This window comes from Electrona antarctica (assembly GCF_951216825.1).
Source record: "Electrona antarctica genome assembly, chromosome: 5".
Taxonomy (NCBI): domain Eukaryota; kingdom Metazoa; phylum Chordata; class Actinopteri; order Myctophiformes; family Myctophidae; genus Electrona; species Electrona antarctica.
In genome coordinates this window covers 17854648-17878390 of record NC_136810.1, presented here as the reverse complement: position 1 = coordinate 17878390, position 23743 = coordinate 17854648, and the positions used below count along the sequence as shown (strand labels likewise).

Genomic DNA, 23743 nt, shown 5'->3' with positions numbered 1-23743 from the left:
AGAACCAGGTGGGCAAGATATCCACTGAGGCACACAAACTACTCTGAAGCCAATCTGGGTTAACCTGACTCCACCAGATGGGGCAGCAGAGAGTACACTGGGTGAGCAGGAGGGGGGGAACCCAGTGTACTCTCTGCTGCCCCATCTGGCGGAGTCAGGTGAAATCTGGGTACCCATTGGCAATACATAAAGAAAAACAGCGCCCTCTTTTCCTTGATGTCAACAGTCTGTCTCAAGAGACTACCCCAGTGTACGTAGTGTTGTCAGACTTGTCACACTACGTATAGCAAAAAATCTAACATGACACAGACGCTTTCCCGGTTTTAATGCATTAACGCCTTCTAAATCCTGAATCAAGTTTTCAGAAAAACTTTACAAATAATGTATATTATACAACAGGTCGTTTCGAGGAAGCAATCTGATTGGTTGAAACAGCCTTCTAGCCGTGGTTCAAACGAGCACCACTCCACACCTAATGAAAACAAATAATTCAGCTGCTCTGTTCTCCCAGAGAGCAACAAACTCGGTGGCTAGGCTAGCTAGTTTCTTGGGACATTTGTGGTCGTAGTGACTACATCTGTCATTAAAAAAATATGTTTTTTCAGAAACTTTCTTAGTTTTAAGGGTAACTGTTGTATCGTGCATTAATGACGTTATACCACCCCCTCTTGTGTAATATTGCTTAATTATGTTGCTATGCTGTACATAACTACCCCAAAAGGGGTTCCCGGATTGAAAGGTATACAGTAGTTACGTTTAGGGGTTCCAGGTCTAAATGGGTCAGGAGCAACTACACCCTTTTGGAGTCTGTGATTTAATGCTGGACCTCAGAACATTTTAAGATTCAACATTAGATATATAACATTCTTACACACCAGACATTTCAGCCAAAACCATGTTTAATATTTGATATGAAATATAAAATGATGTGCAAGGAAGGAGTACAGTTTAAACAGAGGAGAACACGTCATACATTGCACATTCAAGTATACTGTACAGTTCATAATGGAGGAAATCAGACACCAACCGTAATAATTTGGCTTCGTACTGGATTGGACTGAATGTTAAAAGGTGCCGTATGTGATATTTCCTGTTTAAATAGCTCTATATTCTGTTAGTTATTGCCATAGAGTGTTTGTTCAGCAACAGGGGCAATTTAATGAGTACTATCTGATTATAGAGCTTGAGCACACACACACACACACACACACACACACACACACACACACACACACACACACACACACACACACACACACACACACACACACACACACACACACACACACACACACACACACACACACACACACACACACACACACACACACACACACACCCCTTAAACAACCTTTAAATGATTGACCTCAGGTTACAGTTTCAGTTTTAGACTTCCATATCTGACCGTTTTTGTACCGGTCAAAAAGCCTATTCAGGCAAATAACCGATGGATGCAGAATTAAGTGATGTTTAGCACACTGATCCTTTCAGTAAACTTCACATTTAGACTGCTTAATTAAATGTTGTTTTTTTTGCGGCTTCCACCTTTATTTTATAGAGGGACAGACAGTAGGGGGAGAGAGATGGGGGAGTGACATGCAGTAAAGGCCGCCGGGATCGGGAGTCGAGCCCGCAGCACGCTGCCAGGCTGGGGCTGCCGGCCAAGGTGCCTGGACCGCTGAGCCACAGCCCAGGCCTAGATTGCTTAATTGAAGAATATATTAATCCTTTGTTATGATCCCGCAACAGTTTGCATTTATACAACCGTCATCCTGTCATATCTCAACTGAGTACAAATCCAATCAAAAGATGTGTTTAGAAGTGTCTAAAAATACAACTATCATGTGTAAAAAAATAACATCTGAGATATTTGCAGATGTAAACAGTTTTACAAAGAATTATATTATTACTTATTGTTTTCAATACAGATTTATTTGCTAAATGGCCATCTTTCACATCTCTTTGCAGAAGACGTTTTCCACCTGCTCTGAAATCATTCTAAGAATTAAAGATGACTGGAAGAGGTGCTCTGCAGCTGTTGAAACCAGACAAACGTAATAAAGCTTCTTTACAACTCAGTAACTCTGCCACATTTAGAACCAGACAAACATAATAAAGCATGTTTCTTTTCAACTCAATAACTCTAATGCCACATTTAAGCAAAAATGTCATTGTATTTTTAATCTAATTACAATAAATATATATCATGTCTTTTGTGCACTGCTGCTAAGATGCTTACTTGTACAATGCTCATGCCTGGTCGAATATAATAAGACCATAGCACCTCGTCTGTCGGATGGAAACCCCATATATCCATCACTTTTCAGGATTGACAAGCTCGAAACGCGTCAATTTGCGACGCATTTCGAGCTTGTTGGATCTTGATACTTTTGTATGACGCTGTATGAGGTCTGATTTAACAGTTAAGGCCCTGACAGATCAACAACCACACACGTAAAACATCGACACTCAAGCCAGTGGCGTGTGTCAAGTTATGCCACATGATCACATCGAAGGTGGGAGAATTTGAAGCGTCAAAAATCCTCTCTATATATTCGGTTGCACCGCAATTATTAATGACTTGAACTGCACTGTACCGATCCGGATGAATAACACACACATACTGTACATGTAGGCTGAGACTGTTGTATGTTACGTTGTTATTGGCCTCGGGACCGCAGGCGTTTTGTTTTCAAAGGAGAAAAAAAAGCCTGGGTGAGCCCAGCAGGAAAGGTGGTATAGGAGTTGGAGTGAACCTTGTATTTCGCTAACCAATAACAGCGCAGAGGGGCGACACTCCGAATTTGGTGACGGCAATGTTCTCCGCTGCGTTCTACTGGGGAGGGGAGGTGGAGGAGGTGGGGAGCGGGGGGAGTGGAGGCCGGCTTATAGGTTGGTGAACCAATAGGAAGTCGGCGTCGGTTTCCAGCGCTAGTTTGTCCCACCCCTCTATGCCCAGAAAAGCATAGTTCTCTTTCAGGCTACGTTGTTATGTATCTCTGTCCTTCCTTCCATTCACTCTCTGTCTTTCTCTCTCCCTGTTCCACCACTGCACTGGCAAAGCTGAGCTCTTGAACTTGAACTTTTAACAGGGGTACTATTCTCCTCATCTCCTCATCTCCTCATGTTTACCGTTTGAAGCACTGCCGTCACCAGTTCTTCCTTTTCATGTGTTCACATGCAATGTATTATGTGCAGACCTTGGTCTATTCCATTGCCTCTCAAAAGAGCCAAGGGTCAGACTTTACAAACAAACTGCAATAAAAGTATGAACATGTCAATCTATTGATGATATTGTGTTTTGGTGGTCATTGCAGTCAACACTCGAGAAAACTGAACAGAGCTCTGAAAGACAGGTTGTGGCGCGTCCATTTATGCCTCCGGTATGACTGTTGTAAACAAACAACATGGTGATGGGCCTTGACAAGCTTTCAGTGTCTAAGGGCACTCAGGGGACTGTGTTGAGAAATCACTGTTTTAAATCACTGTTTCTCAACATGGGGTCCAGGGCCCACCAAATGGACCCTTAACCGGTCTGGAACTCAATGTAACTGAGGGTGTACAGAATATAATGGAGACTCTCCTACTAGATTTTTGGCTTAGTAATGCGACAAAAACGAAACAATCTCCATGAATTCACGGCTTCATGGGGTGTGCAATTGATAGAAAATAAGTCATTTTTGAGTGAACTAATTCTATAAGTGTAAATCGGGGTCCTAGAGATAAAAATGTGTATCAAATGGGGGTCCGTGGCCAAATGTATATGTTGCTGTCTGGCAGTAGCTTTTGATAACTTGTAGCTTGATACGTTTTGAGCTTGTAGATCTGCTGCTTTTGCTATTTTCTATCTACAGTATTATTTGAATGCTGAAAAGTAACAGTTTTGGACTTATGAGGTTTCCACCCGACAGAGACGATATCAGACTTGAAGGCCTTGAAATTAAAAAGGTTGAGAATCAGCGTTTTAAATTCCCATGAGCTGAGTGAACCTCTACATTGACGGAACAGAGAAGTCGTTCCCTTGTGAACCTCGACTTAAAACAGTAACTTGTTTGTGTATCTCTATACTGATTTATCACTGCTGACCGCCATGATGTAAACAATTATATTACGAAAAACAATGCCAGTGTAATACTAGCCACCATCCCATTATACATTTCAAGTAATTGGCAGACTGGCAGCGATAAGCCAAGCATGCGACACGAAAGGATATATCACACAAAAGGTTGAGATTAGTTTTTGGTTTACTCCTGCAGCGTGCTCTTGGAGATGAAGCGGAGGCCCTCCTCTTTCAGCCTCTTCAGAGCTGGTCCATAAATGTCCTTCGTCATCGGAACCACCAAGCCCTTCTTAGTGATTTCCCCTGCACAAGTGTGAATAGAAGAGTTTTGTTACAAACTAAAGATTAGAAGAAAAAAGATTTATTGGACGTTTCGGTCGTTCAGACCTTCATCAGGATGCCTGATACCTTCATCAGGCCTTAAGGCCTGATGAAGGTCCTTTTTTCTCTTTTTCTCTCTACATCTACAAACTAAAACACCTTAATTTTAATCCTGGAAAGTGACAGTTTTGGACATTTCCACCCGACAGCGACAATAAGGTGCTTTGTGTTCGTTGATGGAGTGAATTTTTGGGTAGATTCTTTATACTACGTTGATGAATTGATTGATAATGATAATGATAAAGCATTTATATATTATATAGCACATTTCTAGACAAAGTCACAGTGCTTTACATCAAAGCAAAGAATGGAAACAATCCCCAGGTCATTTTGGTGTGTTCTCCTTATATCCTTAATGTCTTACTGTACCAGGTGCCATGTACATTTATTGACATGATAAAGTACTCGATCCATGGAATCAACACATGCACATGGCATTCTTCTCATTCCCCCGAGTGAGCACTGACCATCAAGCACCATGCGTGCAGCAATGGCTGCCGGGTATCCGACGGTCTTGGCCATGGCAGAGTATCCGTCGGGGTCTCCGTAGACCACCATGCTGATGTGTTTGGTTTCCAGCTCGCCGGTCGGGTGACGAAGGCCCACGTCGTTCCGCATCACGATCAGGTCTCTCTCACCTTTATCTGAACGAGGTGTCGGAGGACATGAAAGGCAAGGGGATGAATGGGGTCACATGCATTAAAAAAAAAAAGGTGCAAAATATTGAAATCAAATTGAAAAAGATTTGATCAACATTTAATTCAAATACGACTTTGATAGATACAACATGTAATAGACTAAATGTCATTTTCATATATTGAAGTTTAATACATACACTATTACTAATAGTGTATGTATTAAACTTCAATATATGAAAATAACATTGAATAGAGGAAGGGAGCGCTGCCGTGGTCCTTTGTTTGTTGAACTGAATACAGGTGCTCGTTGGCGAGGTTTAATCATGAAGATGAAGAAGAGGATCCAAGGCACTCCGTTCCAGTGAAGTGAAAAAGCCTTTATTGTATGTTAACCCAGGGGGGTCCAGGAGGGAAAATCTAAAATATCGGAGTTGGAACCTGAGACCTTGACCAGCCCCATTTACCCGCTGAGAGCGGTTCATGAGGTGGACAGCCGCTGCCCCCGCCGGCGGGGGATTGGGGCTTAAGAGGTATGGCAAAGATCATTACACAAAAGGGAGGGCCAACGCGTTTCGGCAATCAGCCTTCGTCAGGGTCCCATGAAAATATGAAAATAACATTTAACTTTAATGAACAGGCAAACGACGACGATATACCGGTACTTGTTTGAAACAAGTACTCATATGTCCAAAACTGTTACTTTTCAGTACTTTTGTGTGACGCCGTAGTATGAACGCGTTAATTTACAAAAACAAAACACAAAAAGTTTGAATATGGAGATCAGAGGTTTCCTCCCGACAATATACATACATTAGATATACAGTGCATTACAGCAGTGGTTCCTAAACCACTTGTAACCCGTTTTTAACCCCCCAAAAGTAGTGAAAATAGCAGATCTACAAGGTCACAATGTGCCGCTTCGCGCTGTGTTGTGTGCTTGTAGATCTCCTATTTTCACTAGATACTAATTTATGGAATTTCTTCGATTTTTCTTTTATTTATTCATGAAATTATCTTTGAATTTAGTTTTTAATTCATCAAAAGCTTTTCTTTTTTGGCAATGTTTTTTGAAAATGTTTTGAAATAATAATAATTAAAAGCTAAATATTAGGAAACAAAAAATAAGGGGACCCACAAATGGGTCCCGACCTAGTGTTTGGGAAATGATGCATTACAGTATACTGCAACACCGACATATCGGACATTGTTCAACAGACTGTATAAAACGTACCAAAGGAGAGCCTGGCTTCCAGGTGTTTTGCCAGAGCAGCGAGGATGTTCTCTGCGTGTGGTACAGTTTCATCTCCCAACATCCCAAGCCTGACAGAAACAAGTACAAACCAAGAAGGTCAATTTTCCTTCCAAAAGTACAGAAACCTTCACAAATCTTAAAAAAAAATATATATATATATATATATATATTCAAAAGAAATCTTTATCATCATCACCGCTGAGTTGACAGCACCTCAACACATCCTTGGGTATTTCTAAAGAGATGAGCAGTTGCCTTTAATCACTGTTTTATGACAGGTTGAATAGACGAACAATGACTTATTGAATTTAGGTTCAAATCGTGCGCCTTTTCCGCTTTTTTTTTTTAACGTGGGGAAAATGGACCGTCTCTATTTGCTTTCACAGCTTCGGTAATTCAACATTTCAAGGCCGGCAGCAAATGCTGCCTTCCTTTTCAATGCTGACAGCTCAAAAAGAATCATTCGACAGAGCCTTGACCTAGAAGACACTTTTTTAAAACCAAAATTTGATTGAAAAATGAACGCGTACTTCAGATATGCCATTTCACACATATTCATAATCGCATTTAAAGTGTAAACACAAAGCACACTCCATCCATCCATCCTTGACAGTGGTTCTCAACCAGTGGTCCGTGGACCACCAGTGGTCCTTGAAGGGGTTCCAGGTGGTCCCCCAGCTAAATTATGGAGATTTGGTAACCAAATAGACCCTTAGATCTTTAACTCTTGAGAGTGTAACTCGTCATTTTACGCTCTCAAGTTAAATTAGTGTTAAACATCTGCATTAATTTACAAGAAATCTACACAATCAGATGTGGAATAATTGATATTTTGTTCAACGTTTGCCTGTTGTCTCTCCTATGGTAAAACATCAATACAGCATGGCATTGTGGACAAAATCGTATCCAGCGACACCAAATTATTCTTGTGTCTGAGAGACTAAATCTCATCAACTGGTGGTATGTGGCTCAAATGTAGTATAAATAATAGACCTTTACATTAACATGGTTGAAAAACCACTGATCTAGGATAAAAGTATTGTTTAGATCCATCTTGGCCGCGTCGTTACCCGTTCGTATCACCAGCTGCGCTCGCTGTCTTTGCTTTATAGTTTCGTAAAAGTAGTGTTGAATGGTTTGACTTCATGACGTTCAGATAGCATCCCACGGCTGAGAGGTCGGCTAGAGGCAAAAAGTGGTTGGCAGCCAATGAGAATGATAGCTTGCTATTACGGGCACTACGGCAGCCAATGAGAGAGATAGCTTGCTAGTCCATAAAGGCAAATCGTATGATTGTCACCATACTGTCATTTGGAGACCGCACGCAGGCACACGCACACACACACACGCACGCACACACACACACAGTGTTGTTAAATTGATTCAATTTATATTAAGATCCCCAGAATAGTGGTTAAATGCTCCAGAGCATATTGGGTGCGCACAAGGAAAGGTGATACGGAGACTTTACCATCTCAGGGTGTCCATCCTGAAGTCGTCTCTTCCAATGTGTTCATAGACGGCTTCCTCAAAGGCCTCGGTGGAGGAGGACGTGGACACACCCATCTGCTTGCACAGCAGGCCTTTCTGTAGCATAGGGAGGAGCACAGTGGGGGTCAGTGGATTATGGCAGTAGTTCTCGTGCCAAGGACATCCCAGATAAAGTGTTTTGTGCCATGGACCATGCCTTGTTTGTTCTAAATTTGAGCGGTGCCTGATCGTGGTCGCTCCCTCTAGTGTTGTGGCTGTGGGTGTCACTCACTTTGGACAATTAGCTAGTCATGTATGAGCGTATTGAGGGCACTGCCCCTTTGACTACCTTAAATACCAATCCCATGTGATGTTTGCTTAACCTGTCTTGGTTCTACCCTGAGTCTTCCAAAACTAGCAAAGTGTTGAGAGGTCTGAAGCTTTTATTTAGTGACATTGAGATTTTGGGAGAACCAGGAGGTGCAAGCATAGTCAAAATTGCATGAGGGCTCCGGCAACAGTCCTGAGAGCACTTTTGCTGACAAAAGAGGATTCTGTCCAAATATCTTGTTCTTCGATTGACTTTCTTCACTTTTGATGCACTTTTTCAAGTCGAGTCAATTGGAGTAGAGGCAGGGCTACAGCATGTATGGGGAAAGCGATATAAAACACTGGATGTTGGATCCTCACCCAGGTGACAGGAGCTGAGGTGTGTCCCAGCATGGGGCTGGGATCCGTGTTGATCAGGCCCAGCTTGACAAACCCAGTGATGGCGCTGGTGTAGCCCTGTGGAAGAAACACAATAATGGCCCAAATTATCATGATCAGTGGTTTTCAAAGGGGTCCTGGGGGGTTAATATTGCATCACGATAATGCAAACCACTTCATACGTTGGCTATCCAACGCCCTGTTGAAGATCCCTTCTGCACTTCTCTACTATCGATTATTTTCTTTATTCCTTATTTCTTTATTCTATTGATTATTTTCCCGATTCATCAATTTAAAATGTATACAAATTCAAGCATACCCACGATTTTGTAACCCATTTTTTCACCCGGTGTCAATTATCTAATGTAATCCTGGGCGCTACACTTCCTCTGCCAACCTGGGGAGGGCAGCGGACTGACCTCATGCTTCCTTCTATGCATGAGGAGTCCAAGCTGCTTCTTTTCACCTGACAGGGAGGAGTTTCCCCGGCCGGACGTAGCGCGTGGAAGGAACACGTTATTCCGACCAGTTCCTTTCCCCTCCATCAGGCGCCCCGGCTGGCCAGGGGGAGGTCAAGCACTGTATTCATAAGTTTATAATTCCTCCAGTCCGCCAATCTGACAGAACTCAATTTGAGTCTCTCGAGTACTCAATCATTCTGATAGATTAGTCCTCTGTATACTTTTTCCTCCTTTTTCTTTTTACAGTTCCTGTAAAAATAATTTACAGTTCCTATAGAAAAAGAAAACAAGAGATCACACTGTTTTATACTTTCGTACAATAGTGTTGAACAAATGTAGCGAAAATAAGCAATCTACAAGCAATGTGATGCGTTGTGAGCTTGTGCATCTGCTTTTTTCCCCTATTCTTTGACATACCCAACATAGGGATGCCAGCTTGAAAGTGGTTAACTGTTGCAGCCCCTTTGGACAACTTCACAGTCCATTTATGGCATTGTATTTTAAAAACAAAATACATAAATAAATAGATCTATCCCCCACCTCAAAATAAAGTATTTTATTCAAATCGATCCATGAGTTAAATTAACTGTTGCCCCCATAAAAGTCTCTTCACCCATTGAAACCGGGAAATCATCTGTGTCATTTTAGATTCGATTTTCAGGATTCAAATCGCCATCGCTCAAAACGCTTCACGCCACGTTTTGAGCTTGTATATCTGCTACTTTTGATGCGTTTGTGTGAGGCTGTAGTGTGATGAAGTAGGGCATTCATTTACAAAAAAACCCACAAAAAGTTAAAATATGGAGATAAGAGGTTTCCGCCCAACAGCAACGATATATAGCAACATAGGTTTCTCAGAAAACTGTTAGGATTTAGAAGGCCCTTGTAGAATGGGCCTCAGTATTAATGGGTTATATAGAGCGTCGCAGTCCCGCCCCCTCGAGAGATCCGGAAAATAATTCCCCGTTCATTTTCCTCATAGACTTTTCAAAAAGTATTTATTTAAAGACGTTTACGCTGCGGACAAAGCCAACTGTTGTCGTGACAAATCATGACAATAAACACAATGTTTTGGGCCGAACAAATAATTAGAAAGAAGAAAAAAACGGCAGTTTTTTTTTGTTGTTTTTCTTATTCAAAATATTGTGTTTGTTGTCATGATTTGTCACGACAAGAGTTGGCTTCGTACGACGCTTAAAAGGTCTTTAAATAAATACTTTTTGAAATGTCTATGAGGAAAATGCATTGGGAATTATTTCCTGGGCCTGGCGTCGTCATGAAAGGGGGACTGCGACGCTCTATAATGCGCACCTTAAAGCGGAGTGTCCCTCGGATCAGGGTGTGGGCTGACTCGATGCCGTACTGCTCTGCATACTTGGTGCTGTCCCGGTTGGGGTAACCCTCCAGGTTGAAACCAGGCAGGAAGTCCATGGCTACTGAGGAGTCCATTAGAGCGCCCCCTGCTGGGATGCTCACCACCTGTGGAACAGCGGGACACAGGGAGGTAAAGCTGCGTTCACACTGGCACAAAGATACATGAAGATACAAAGATACATGAAGATACAAAGATACATGAAGATACAAAGAAACAGGATGCCATTCATTTGTCAACTGAAGCCAGTGACATGAAGATAACTGAAGCCAGTGACATGAAGATACAAAGATACAGGTTAACATTATTTTTCAACTGAAGCCAGCGACATGAAGATACAAAGATACATTAGACGTTTGTAGCTGCTACAAAAGCTACGACAGCTACAAAGCTACAAAGAAAGGTTGAGCTGGTTTCAACTTCAGCTACAATGCCACAAAGCTACATTTATGCTGTGTAGCTTTGTGTCTTGTGTATCTGTCAGTGTGACCTGCAAATGACAGGACGTTCGCACACAGTAGTAACGGTTGATGCGTCCAAAACGTAACAAAGCCCTCTTCTGCTCATAAAGCGCTGTCTCTATGTACAGTATGGTATGGTTATGGTACCTCGTTGTCCTTGAGGAAGATGGCAGGGCTGACGGTGTTCAGAAGCACTCCGTATGGTCTCCAGCTGAACTTGTAGCGCAGGGGGTTGTCGGAACACTCGGGGGCAGGAAGACCACCACAGAACGAGCTGTAGGACTCCACCTGTTCACACACACACGAGGCGTAAACGTTTAACCACCAAATGAACACCAAATGTGTGGATTTTATGTGTACATGTGTGTGTGTGGGTGTGTGCGTGTGTGCAAGTGTGTGTGTGTGTGTGTGTGTGTGTGTGTGTGTGTGTGCATGCATGTGCGTGTGCGTATAGATTGGCAGCTTTTGTTGAATGTTCCCCCCAGAATAGGCATGCTGCCGGGATCTTCATTCAATCTTTCGTCATCCACTGCAGTGCTTTTCAAACACCTGTATTCGGTTATCCGTACAAAATAACCCCCCCAAAAAAGGTTCAACTACTTAAAGGTGGAACGTCACTTTAGTTTAAAACACTACTCCATAGAGTATATAAAAGGATAGAGACTGATCTGGCGCGAAGCTCCGCCCCCTCCGCTATTCATGTCAGTGGAAGTTGCTCAGTGGCGTTTTGAAGCACCCGGAAGACTGCCGGAAGTCCCTCCTCCGGACCTCAACTTTGAGGTCCGGGATGACGTATGCAACCGAGCGCTCAATGTTAAAGCCCAGCTGCACGGGGTTTCCCGGTCATGAATCCACGGGTCCGCCTGTAGTCCCTCCTCCTACCACTAGGGCCCAGACCTTCAACGTTGAATGGCCTCACTGGCCCCTTGCTCTACTCTGGATTCTTGTGCATCCAGTTTCTGCATTTCTCTTCCTGCTTTAAAATGCACCTTGTAGTGCGCTTCAGTTGTCTGAATTGTGCTATATAAATAAAGCTTGATTGATTGATTGATTGATTGATTGATTGATTGATCAACAATGAAGAGAAATGCACATCAAGGGAGTGGGTGTTTCCCATATAGTTCTTTAGGGATGAGCCGGTGAGCTGTTCTGTTCCTGACGTCAGCATGAGGAGAGAAATGAACAACGTGGCACACATAGCATAGCAGGCTGTTTGCTTTGCAATCAATATGGCGACACACTGCTCACTATGTCAACATATGTTCAAACAATCCTTATCAACACTTGCACACAGTAACTGACCACCCCATGGCTCACGCACGCACGCACGCATGTGAGCGCGCGCGCGCACACACACACACACACACACACACACACACACACACACACACACACACACACACACACACACACACACACACACACACACACACACACACACACACACACACACACACACACACACACACACACACACACACACACACACACACGCGCTTGTATACAGTACGATGACACATCAGTGCATTCACTCACAGTGCAGCCGTCAGCCTTGGCTTGGTCGATGCACTCCATAGCCAACATGTGGTCGATGCCAGGGTCCAAGCCCATCTCGTTCACAATGGTGATGCCCGCCTCCTCAGTGCTGGAAGGCAGAGAAAAGCAGCAGCACGTTTTTTTATAGAATGCACGATGACACATCATAGTTGATGATGAGTGCTTCCCAGACACTGGGTCAGGAGTCAGGACTTATTTGTGGGTTGCAGACTCATTTTTTTGTGGGTCGTGAGTAAATATTTTTTTTCCCCGTTTCCTATACGTTTTTTTTTTTAATTATTATTATTTTTAAAAATCTTTCAAAAAAATCTAAAATGTTCAGAAGTAAAAGAAAGATTCATATGTACAAAACTAAATCAAAGAAATTCCATAAATAAATGAACTTACAAGAAGTAGTGAAAATAGCAGATCTGCAAGCTCACAATGTGTCACGATTGTGTCCCAGTTTCTGGAATACTTTGAATTGATTTGGCTTTTATTGATGCAATAAATCTCTATCTCTGTTCCTGGTTTATATTTTTCCTGTTCCAAAATTTAAACAACATCTTGAGAAAAGCATGTTTCTCAATAGAGTGACAGAGTGACAGCTGACACGGGTCAGAAATATCAGTAGAAGAGTGACTAAAGACATGTTCAGTCTAGGGGTGCAACAGCTTTTTTTAAATGAATAAAATGTAATATGTAAATAATTGTCAAATCTGTATGGTAGAGTATGTATTTGTAATACAATATAACTTATACAATTTTGTCTCCCTGCTCTTCTATTAATACATTTGGATCATGCCATGTCTCAAATAGACACAGGATCTGACACTAATTTTGACCTGATGGTTGAGCAAGTAGGCAGGCTCAATTTGCTCAATGGTACAAACTCCAGAAACCAGGTTCAAATCCAGGGCAGAAGAGTGTACTTTATATTTCCAAGTAGCCCGGGGCGTAACGTTTGTTTGGCCGGGTGTTTAAATGGAACCAGGCGGCTATTTCCAGTAGGGCTACTATTTGGAAATATACGGTAGCTTTAATTGAACGATTCCATTTAATCAAGTATTTTGATTTAGAAAATGAAATGCAATTTTGGGTTAGAAATGCAACAGTTGCAGGCAGCCCCCATTTCAATACATGATTCAACACATTCACAGTCATAAGGACTCTCCTGTCCTGATGTCAGATCATATTGATTTTCTCTTTGCAGTGTTGATTTCGTCGACTAAAACTAAGACGGAAAATGTTCGTCGACTACCTTTTTCCACTGACGAAAACTAAATGAAAACTAAGCTATGATGACTAAAATTAAGTTAGTCAACAAATCAAAACTAGACTAAAATGTTAGGAAGGGACTAGTGGACAAGAGATGCAGTATAAGTCATTTTACACTTGGTTGCATGCAGAAAATAGCAGCTCTACAAGCTCACAACGTGTGAGCTTGTAGATCGGCTATTTTCAGCAAGTGTAAAAACAGTCATTACGACGTCATCAAAGCCCACCAAAATACATTTTAGTCGACTAAATCAACTGTAGATTTAGTAGACTAAAATCTTATGATATTTAGTCGACTAAAACTAGACTAACACTAAAACATTCCAGGTAAAATGTGACGGAAACTAAATTAAATGAATGACTAAAACTAAACCTGCCAACCTGTGTTCCAGCTCCTTGAGGCCAGGGGTCAGGTAGCTGGCGGTCACCATGTTGACCTGGGCCTTGATGCAGTGCTTGGCTATCTGTGAATGAAAGGAGTACGGCAGCAGGCTGGAAGGGAAGAGGGAGAGGACAAAGTTAGAACCACTGGAAAGTAAACCAAAGAAATATGTTTGAAACTAGTGAAACTAGCCAATCTACACACTGGCATGGCACTGTGTTTGTTATGTGATGATGAGGCATATTGTTGCAGAAACCTCTTATCTCCAGATTTAAACTTTGTGTTTTTTCGTAAATAAACGCCCTACTTGATCGATGTGCATACCTCCACGTCAGTTATAAAAACACAAGACTTATATGTCACATAATGGCACCTACAGTATGTATGTCAGCTATGTATGTATAGACAAATTCAGAAACGGGTCTCATGGTCGCAGCGAACGCATTTCCTGTAGGCGGAGACGACATATCTGCAGTGTAAACTCGCAGGTCTTCTACTACATTGAATGGTAGAGTGACTGATGTTAGTCTGCTCAAACGTTACTCTTTTACCTGCTTTTTACTAACACTAACTTTACAAAGATGCCCAGAACATCGGGATGAACCTGTGTTCATCTTTTTCACCTTTGGAGAGAAACAGAATGTCAAAAAATACACCGCGGTGGCTGAGACCTTAGAGTATATATGAATAGAGACGGCACCTGGAGGAAACCCTGAGGAGAAATGGACATAGTGGCCGAATTTGGTATTGCAGCGTGGGCCCAAACACATGAACGCGCTGGTCTGTTGACTATCATTGTGCATGTTCACGATGACACGTGAACGCTGTTTCATACGTGAACGCACGTGAACGCGTGTAATGATAGTCAACGGCAGCGCGTTCATGTGTTTGGGGAAAATCCATCCCAGAATGCACTCTGGAAGGAGGAGAGAAATCGCCTCATGCGCTTACGATGGACACCACCAGGCAAAAGAAAACCTGGGAGGCCCAAGACCACCTGGCGCAGAACTGTGACGCAGGAGCTGGAACAGATGAACCTGTCCTGGGGAGAGGCGCAACATGCTGCCAGGGATCGGATGCAATGGAGAGCGCTCATTGAAGCCTTATGTCCCATAGGGGACGAAGAGGAGTAAGTAAGTAAGTAAGCTTTAGAGCAACTTAATGCAAGTGGATGGGAGGAGAACTCGGGTGCCGTCTCTATTCATATATACTCTAAGACTGAGACCAGAGCCATAGAGTAATGGTTGAGACGAAGCAGTGAAAAGTCCTGAAAGATACATAACGTCAGTCTTACCCAATACCCAATCTTTCTGTTGTATAAACACAAGGCTGCTGTACGTTATACCTCATACTTTAAATGCTTAGTATGAGGTATAGTACAGCAGCCTTGTGCGATGTTCTGGGCATCTTTGTAAAGTTAGTGTGTAGGTAAAAGAGTAACGTTTGAGCAGACTAACATCAGTCACTCTACCATTCAATGTAGTAGAACAGGGGTTCTCAACGTTTTTGGCTGGGGACCCCCGGAAATGCTTTGGCCATGTCTCGCAACCCCCGCCCCGCCCCCCTCCCCACCCCCAATACAAACTGACTGCAAAAATAACCATAATAATAGAGAAGATATAATCATAAATGAATACTGAAACCAGATATAATCATTAAGGAAAGTTTATGAATGTACTATGTGTACTATGTAAACTCTTCATTTCCATTTTTCCAGCCATTCAGTTGCACAAAAAATAATAATTTGGGGACCCCCCAAAATAATTTGGCGACCCCCCGAGGGGTCACGAACCACAGGTTGAGAACCCCTGTAGTAGAAGACCTGCGAGTTTACACCGCAGATATGTCGTCTCTGCCTACAGGAAATACGTTTGCTGCGACCATGAGACCCGTTTCTGAATTTGTCTATTATTTTGTAAAGACATTTTTGGGGCTTTTCTGCCTTTATTGATAGGATATAGTGAATATAGACAGGAAACAGGGAGAGAGACCGGGAATGACACGCAGCAGAGGTCCTTGGGATTGGCACTCGAGCTCGCGACACGCTGTCAGGCATGCGCCTAGCTATGTGGTATGCGCCTGGACCGCTAGGAAATCGGGCGCCCCAACTCCTACAGTATATTTAAGCAATATTACACAAGAGGGGGTGGTTTAACGTAATTAATGCACGCCTGCGATGCTGCATGAACGAGCCCGCAGGGCGAGTTCCGAAAGCAACGCCGAAGTGCATTAATGACGTTAAACCACCCCCTCTCGTGTAATATTGCAATTATACAACAGTTACCCTTAAAACTAAGAAAATCGCTGAAAAAACATATTTCTTTAATGACAGATGTAGTCACTAGCCTAGCCACCGAGTTTGCTGCGCTCTGGGAAAACAGAGCAGCTGAATTCTTTGTTTTGATTAGGTGTGGAGTGGTGCTCGTTTGAACCACGACTAGAAGGCTGTTTCAACCAATCAGATCGCTTCCTCGAAACGACCTGTTGTATATTACCTGATGACCAGGTCATGGTCTTTGATCAGAGAGTACAGGTGTTTCTCCTGGCTGGTGACGTCACACATTACAGGGATGGTGTTGGGGTATTTGGCCGCCAGCTTCTCCGCCTTTTCACAGCTCCTCCTCAACAACATCGACGCTGTAAAACACACAGATAGAATAGAATATTGAATTGGCAGTTTAAAAAAAAAGAATCCGAACAATGTCACCATTTTTTATAAAACACCAAAGCCGAAACATGTTTCACCTTGAGAAGGAGAAGAGGAGTGGGCTATCCGGGATAGGGATCTAACTATGACCAGTTACAATGTTTGTTGAGATGAAGCCTTGACTTAAAATCATTTGAACCCATTTAGACCTGATGCAACCTATATGTTGTTTAAGCTTTGAATCCGGATGCTACCTCTGTGTCTCATTAGTTATTGCTATACCAACAAAAAATAATCATTTTTGAATAATAATTTCAAGGTTTTTAGAAACCTTAGGTTAGGTTTTAGAAAGCGTTTTTAGAATCGGCCTCAGGTCTAAATGGGGTAAGAAAAAATCTAGGGAATGTATGGGTTTCCGGACTGCAGGGAGGGCATTCCACTTTGTAATGGCTGTGTAATAAAACAATGTTTCCTCTTCGGGCCATTCTGAACCTGGGGGGGGGGGGGGGGGGGGGGGGGACAAGATCATATGAACTTCCCCTGGTTGAGTACCTGTGAGCACCCCTCACTCTGGGCAGGCAATTAAACAAGAATTTGGGAACTGAACAGACTAGAATACTAAAGAATGAGTTGGAAACACAATCCATCAACTCACATTATTCACTTACATTCCAAATGTACTGTAGTACAGTATGGATTAAAGAAAATAAATAACTTAAAAATGTTGTTAGTTCTAACAGTATGTTTTAACAGCGGGCGAGCATCGGCCGACACATCGCCCAAACGCCCATTATCGCTTGAGCCCCTGCCCTTTTGACCCTGCCCTTACTGTCCACCATTCAAGCCACCATCCCAAGGGCTGTTAAGAGTTCCATGTTGTAGCAAGTACTATACAGTAAGTACATATTAGTGTATTAATACATATTAGTATATTACAGGTGGAAAATAGCAGATCTACAATCTACATACAAGCTCGCAATGCATTGTGAGATTGTAGAGCGGCTATTTTCACTCATTAGCTTGACGAGAAAACATGTTGAGAATTTGGAGGTAAAAAGGTTTCTTCCCGACAACAACGATTGTGGTATATTACAGAACAATAATAAGCCTTAAATCAACCATTTACCATTCACCAACAACATTACGTGAATCCAACAGTAAGAACTCACCAACAGTGACCTGAGTCCCTTCATCTCGAGTCAGGTACTCGATGACGGGGCCAGACATGTATCCTGAACCAAGGAGGAGGACTCGCTTCATCCCAGCTTTCTTCAGGATCTGATCTTTTTCCCTGGGAGGACAAGTACACGATGTAAACAGTGTTGGAACCACTCCTGAATTGTTGTTGTTTTTTTCCCCGTTTTTTTTAACCCAACGATTTTTGTAACCCATTTTTCCACCCAGTGTCAATTATCGAATGTAATCCTGGGTTCTACACTCCCTCCGCCAACCTGGGGAGAGCAACGGACTGACCTCATGCTTCCTTCAATGCATGAGCGTCCAAGCCGCTTCTTTTCACCTGACAAGTAGTAGGATGTAGTGCGTGGAAGGAACACGTTATTCCAACCAGTTATTTTCCCCTTCATCAGGCGCCCCGGCTGGCCAGGGGGAGGCAGTTTAGAGACCAGGATTACTTGATGTTTTTTGTGAGGGTAGTCAGGGGGACACGGGGAGAACATTCCACACAGAGAGGCCCTTTCGCCAACCCCACCTAGGGTATGGGCACTGATGACGCGGAGGAGAGAACACGCCCCCAGCGCCCACAGCCTCCCCAGAGAGAATCGAACCCAGGACCTTCTAGCTGTGAGGCGACATCGCCAACCGACTGCACCACTGTGCCCCCATTAAAACCGTAATCAACCCATTAAAACCGGGAGTACTCGTTTTTTTTTCGTACTGCGACATATAAAATTTTTTTAGGATTTAGAACAGTGGTTCTCACAAATAGCAGATATACAATCTGTTCGTACATCTGCTATTTGTGAACATATTTGAAAAAGTGTTTGAATAATTTAGTTTTTCTTTGACAACTACTGGTATTTGTAGAATTGGCCTCAGGTAATAATGGGTGAAAAAAAAAAAAAGTTCACCAGTATACAGATAACATTTTGCACATTTATGTTTAGAATTGTCAACCATTTTGATAATTCTATTAATAAATAAAAGGTTGAAGAAAAGAGAATACAATTAAAAAAACAATGAGTGATATTATATGATCATGAACAAACACAGGAGACTGGTTTTACAAGCAGGAAGTGGAGGGGAGGATGCCATGGAAATAATGAATCAATTCACGTCATTTGAATTAGAGGTGCAACAGTTCAAAAATAGCCAAAATATCAGATCTACAAACCACATTGCATTGTTCATTACGTTGTGAGCTTGCGCAGGGCGCAAGTGGTTCAGACTAATTGATTTCCTCAAAAAAAAATCTAAAATATTTAGAATAATTGCTGGGGAAATAATCAATAGTTGCAGAACTTGCAGCCCTAATTTGAATATTCTCAATAATTGTGATGATTTACTCTGAGACATACCATCATGCAAGATCATAATGATAGGGAAATGGATATACAAATGAATTCATTAAAATTAGAGCTACACTGAAGCGGTTGGATTCGTAAGAAAAAGTAAATAAATGTTGCATTCTAGGGAGAGTATCCCAACTTAAGACTGTAAGAGCCCCTAATATAAATAAATCCCACCTCTAAAGTCAGGCCACTTGCTTGGTCATATTTAATATGCTCCCTCACAAATCCCCAAGGAGTCATTCATTTGGGTGTAATCATTAACCTCGTCCTAATTGGATGCGACACTACACGTGCGTAAACCACAACAGGACTGGCATGAGGTCCGTTTATCCACCGCAGAAAGGCTTGCTTCCTTAATTAAAAACAATGGTGACAGGGGCCACTGTGCAAGGTTTTTACCCCAAGTTTTCATATCTTAAGGAACCAAACTCAAACAAAGGGATTAAGATTGTGAGGCATCATGGCTTGTCTGGAGAAATGATACTCATTCTTACAAGTGGCCTAAATAACAGCAAATAGAAAGCGTGGCCGGAGCAACATTTTCAAACGCGAGGGATTATAAGCCACTTCCAGTTCAACTGCACCCTTGTTTCCAAATTGATCCTTCTTAGTAACAACTGTGATATTGGGTAGGTCGGTCCAGTTTGCAGTCAAAAGGATAAGGATTAGAAACCATTCAAGTGAATCTATTTCAGCAGTGAGTGTTCAGAATGACTTAAGCCATAATTATTTACATGCAATGTATCGAAAGCAAAGCCTAAATATTATTATGATTATATTGTATACATTATAATATTTGACGTAAGCAGGAATGAATCAAATCCTTTTTATATGCCATATTATTACTACTGCTTCGAAAGGATTAGAAAGAAACATTTTCCTAGCAATATATTGTACTCAAATCAACATAATTTCAGGAAAGAATGGTACAAAATGAATCACTGAAGGGGAAACGAAAGATCTGGCAAATTAATATTGATGGATAAAATAGTAACAAAAAGCTCAACAGATGGCGTTGTCATTTGAGGACAAAAACTAAATGCAGAGGAGGCGTGAAAAGGAAGGGCTGATTTCATTGACATGGTGATAATAAAAGATGTACCCCTTATAGTAATAGGGTAAAGTCCTTCGTCTGCTAGGGTGGAGGTGGCACGCTAGCCATGCAAGGTGTTAGGGCAGAGGAAGGTTGGCACACCCAGCACACCACGAAAACACTGTGCAGGAACAATGACAAAGTGTTAGAATTATACCCGGGAAATCCTGGCACCTGGAAAGATGTTGTACACTGCCTTTTACGCACGTTACACCTGACATCCCTAGTTTGGGCCTTTTTCTTCCTTTTGTTAAATTGTCAGAAATATTAGGAAAGAAATTGTGGCACTTTCAAAAACTTTTCGTTATTCATTCGTTTTACATTCCCTGGACATGAAAACCGTATCATGATTGGTCACAAAAGGAAGACAGCTTCCAGTGGAAGTTCCAAATAAAGTCCCGCCCGGAAGCCATAATTCTTTACCAGGCTTTCCCCCTCTTGACACGAGAAAAGGATGGGAACGAAGTTAGGGCTTAACCCTTAGAAGATGAAAGACGCCAATTGGCGTCTTCATCAGAATTCCGTAAATGATCAATGACGCCAATTGGCGTCTTCGCCGTTTTTGATTAATCTAAACATATTAATATGCTCCGAAGCGCTGTTTAAATTCCTGAGCTTATATTCCAACTACATTACCCAGAAAACCCGTGTCACGTGTACGTGTTGCCATTGGAAGCTGGTCCCACCCCCTGTAAACAGTGGGGGCAGAGGGAGTCTTCATAGTTTTCATTGTTTTGCCTGTTTACCCGTCTCGCCCGAGCGATTTTCTAGCAGAAAAAGTTGAAAGCAGTACTATTTATTTGAGCGAGTTTTGTGGTAGTAGTATTGATCCATACGCGTCCCAGTCGCCTTCTCCAGGCGGAGTAGCCCTGGTCCAGTGCTTACAGCGAGACTCGCTGCTCCCTCCCTCCTTTTTTCATTGTCTCCCCATCGTCGTCCGATGAGCTATACCGGGAAACCATTGAAGAAGACGATCAACCCGGAATGTTTTGAGGTAATCTTATTGTAGATCCTTCTATAGTGATCAGAAATCATAAGATGATCGCTACAAATAGATGCTTGGATAATTACTACTACTAGTCAGATCATGACGCCAGAATGACTCACCACGATGGCCCCCAGCCATTAGCCAGCACCAAAGGTGCTGGCTAATGGGGGGGTTGGTGTCGGTCGGTGCATTGGTGCTGGCTAATGTCTGGATGGTGGTGTCGATCGGTTGGTCGGTGCAGTACAAATGTATCGTAGCAGGCATGCACGCATGGCAGTACAAGTATTTTATATTGTAGCGTGCCTTATAGGCGATCTGATCTTTAGAGTAATGTTCGCTCCTTTTATTTACTGTCTACAAAGACGGAGAACAAACATGCATCGTTTACTGAAGCAACGCGTGGTTGTTGATGACCTTGCTACAAGGATCGGAGGGGGGACGGGGAGTGAAGCTAACAGTAGCGTATTATATAAGATCTGTATGACGTTTCATTGACGTCTGAGCTTGCATGATAATCGCATTCATTGAATATTGTATACTATCATGATTGTACATTGTTTAGTGTGTCTCCGTGTGATGATGATGATGACGATGATGTCAGATAGCCTACGTCCCCCCCCCCCCAACTGGCTATTGGCCGGGCTGACTACAGCTAAATGTTTATTTTTATATATTTAGAACTGGCATCAGATGAGGAGGAGGAGGAGGATGATGATGATGATGATGAAGACGAAGAGTCAAGACTGCGATGGAGTTCTCCGACACTGAACCGGATGCATTCATTCATTTCAGTTGTTGTTTTTTTTTAATTTAGCCTACACACACACACACACACACACCGTCAAGAACAACTGGAATGCAGTGGTTTGGGGACACTGGGGAGTTTGGGGACAACTGTTTTGTATGTAGGCCTATTTATTTTCTGTAATATTTATTATAATTGTATTATATTAGTAGTCATAAAAAATAAAAGACGCTTTTACAATGAGTTAGACCTGTCATGGCTATTTTGTTCACTATTCTGAGGTTTATGGTTTGACTAAGCGAGTTTCAACTGTGATTTACTCTGTAACGGTAGATGGTAAGAACCCAATTTTTTGTTATAATACAGTATACATTCAAGTCTATATTTTGATACATATCATGGGCACAAAGTCATATCAAAACAATGTCCTTGGATGTGTTTTTTTTATCAAAACTGTTTCTTCACAACAGGTTTTTGAGATACATGCATGAATAGACAAGGTACTGGTAAGACTATGTAAACATGGTATATATCAAAATGTGCGTTAGAATGTCTAATTTTACCCCAAAAAAGAATTGAGTTTATATGATGTTCCATTTCAGAGCTAGGGGGACTTTTAGCTGGATAGGTCAGATTGATCATGACTGACCATGCTATTTATAGATGGCAAAATATCTACAGTGGTACATGTGAGAAACTTTTTATTTTATTTTAATTGAACTAGACAACTCACCCTTTAAAATGAGATATTGCATGGCTATGTACGCCCAGCAGAAAAAAAGTTATTTAGAAAATAAAACTTCAACCGGGCATAACTTTTTTTGTTGTCCTAGAAACACTACCCAGTGTAAATGCAGGCTCTTTTAAATGGCTTCCAACACAAAAACTAAACATTTTATCAACTCAGTTCATTTTTTTCCTGGAAGCAGACAAGCCAAGCTTTCTCTGAAGGTCTTTCGTTGTCACACATTCACAACAGAGAATTTTCAATAAATCATTCAAAAACGCCATTCTGCCATAGAGAAGTCTAAAAACTATATAGAAATCCATGAAACTCTCAAAGAGTTAAGCACTTAAACCTGTGTCGTCATTTGTGGGGAAGGCTTTCACAGAAAATAGCAGATCGAAAATAGCAGATCAACAAGCTGTAGATTGGCTATTTTCAAATAGTCAATGTTTAAATAGGGCTGAAATGGTTACTGTATGTTTTGTAGTAATAATCAACATCTACAAAGTTAACTAGAAACAAAGGTTTTCAAATAATTGTAGTGGGGTACAATATTTGCCTCTCGGGCACTGCCAACTCAGTGTATGAGTAGTACGGCTTGGTGCAGCAAGTCCTGCGGGAAGGGAAGTACTGGGAGCTGATGGTAGGTGTGGCGCTCCACCTCAGCAATCCATCTCCCAGAGGTCTAACGCATTGTAACAGGGATAGACTCCATCTCCCAGGGGTCTAGCGCATTGTAACAGGGATAGACTCCGTCTCCCAGGGGTCTAGCACATTGTAACAGGGACAGACTCCATCTCCCAGGGGTCTAGCACATTGTAACAGGGATAGACTCCATCTCCCAGGGGTCTAGCGCATTGTAACAGGGATAGACCATCTCCCAGGGGTCTAGCGCATTGTAACAGGGATAGACTCCATCTCCCAGGGGTCTAGCGCATTGTAACAGGGATAGACTCCATCTCCCAGGGGTCTAGCGCATTGTAACAGGGATAGACTCCATCTCCCAGGGGTCT

At 42.2% G+C, this 23743-nt stretch overlaps 1 protein-coding gene across 2 annotated transcripts in view; it reads right to left on the bottom strand.

Annotated features, from left to right (window-relative positions):
- Positions 1-887: 887 nt before the first annotated feature.
- LOC306923137 (alpha-aminoadipic semialdehyde synthase, mitochondrial-like) overlaps positions 888-23743 on the bottom strand; it is a 37111-nt gene continuing 14255 nt past the window's right edge. The window contains exons 11-22 of one of the 2 annotated variants that reach the window (XR_013790004.1): positions 17816-17937; positions 16495-16636; positions 13999-14109; positions 12340-12448; positions 10951-11091; positions 10282-10449; positions 8492-8587; positions 7803-7918; positions 6311-6399; positions 4909-5085; positions 2598-4363; positions 888-2370 (exon numbers count right to left, since the gene is read on the bottom strand). Coding sequence is in view for 1 of the 2 variants with exons in the window: in XM_079501164.1 (XP_079357290.1) it covers positions 4245-4363; positions 4909-5085; positions 6311-6399; positions 7803-7918; positions 8492-8587; positions 10282-10449; positions 10951-11091; positions 12340-12448; positions 13999-14109; positions 16495-16636; positions 17816-17937 (1390 nt within the window). In the remaining variant the exon portion in view is untranslated. Of the gene's footprint in view, positions 4364-4908; positions 5086-6310; positions 6400-7802; positions 7919-8491; positions 8588-10281; positions 10450-10950; positions 11092-12339; positions 12449-13998; positions 14110-16494; positions 16637-17815; positions 17938-23743 lie in introns of both variants that reach the window. The other variant, XM_079501164.1, reaches the window with a different exon arrangement.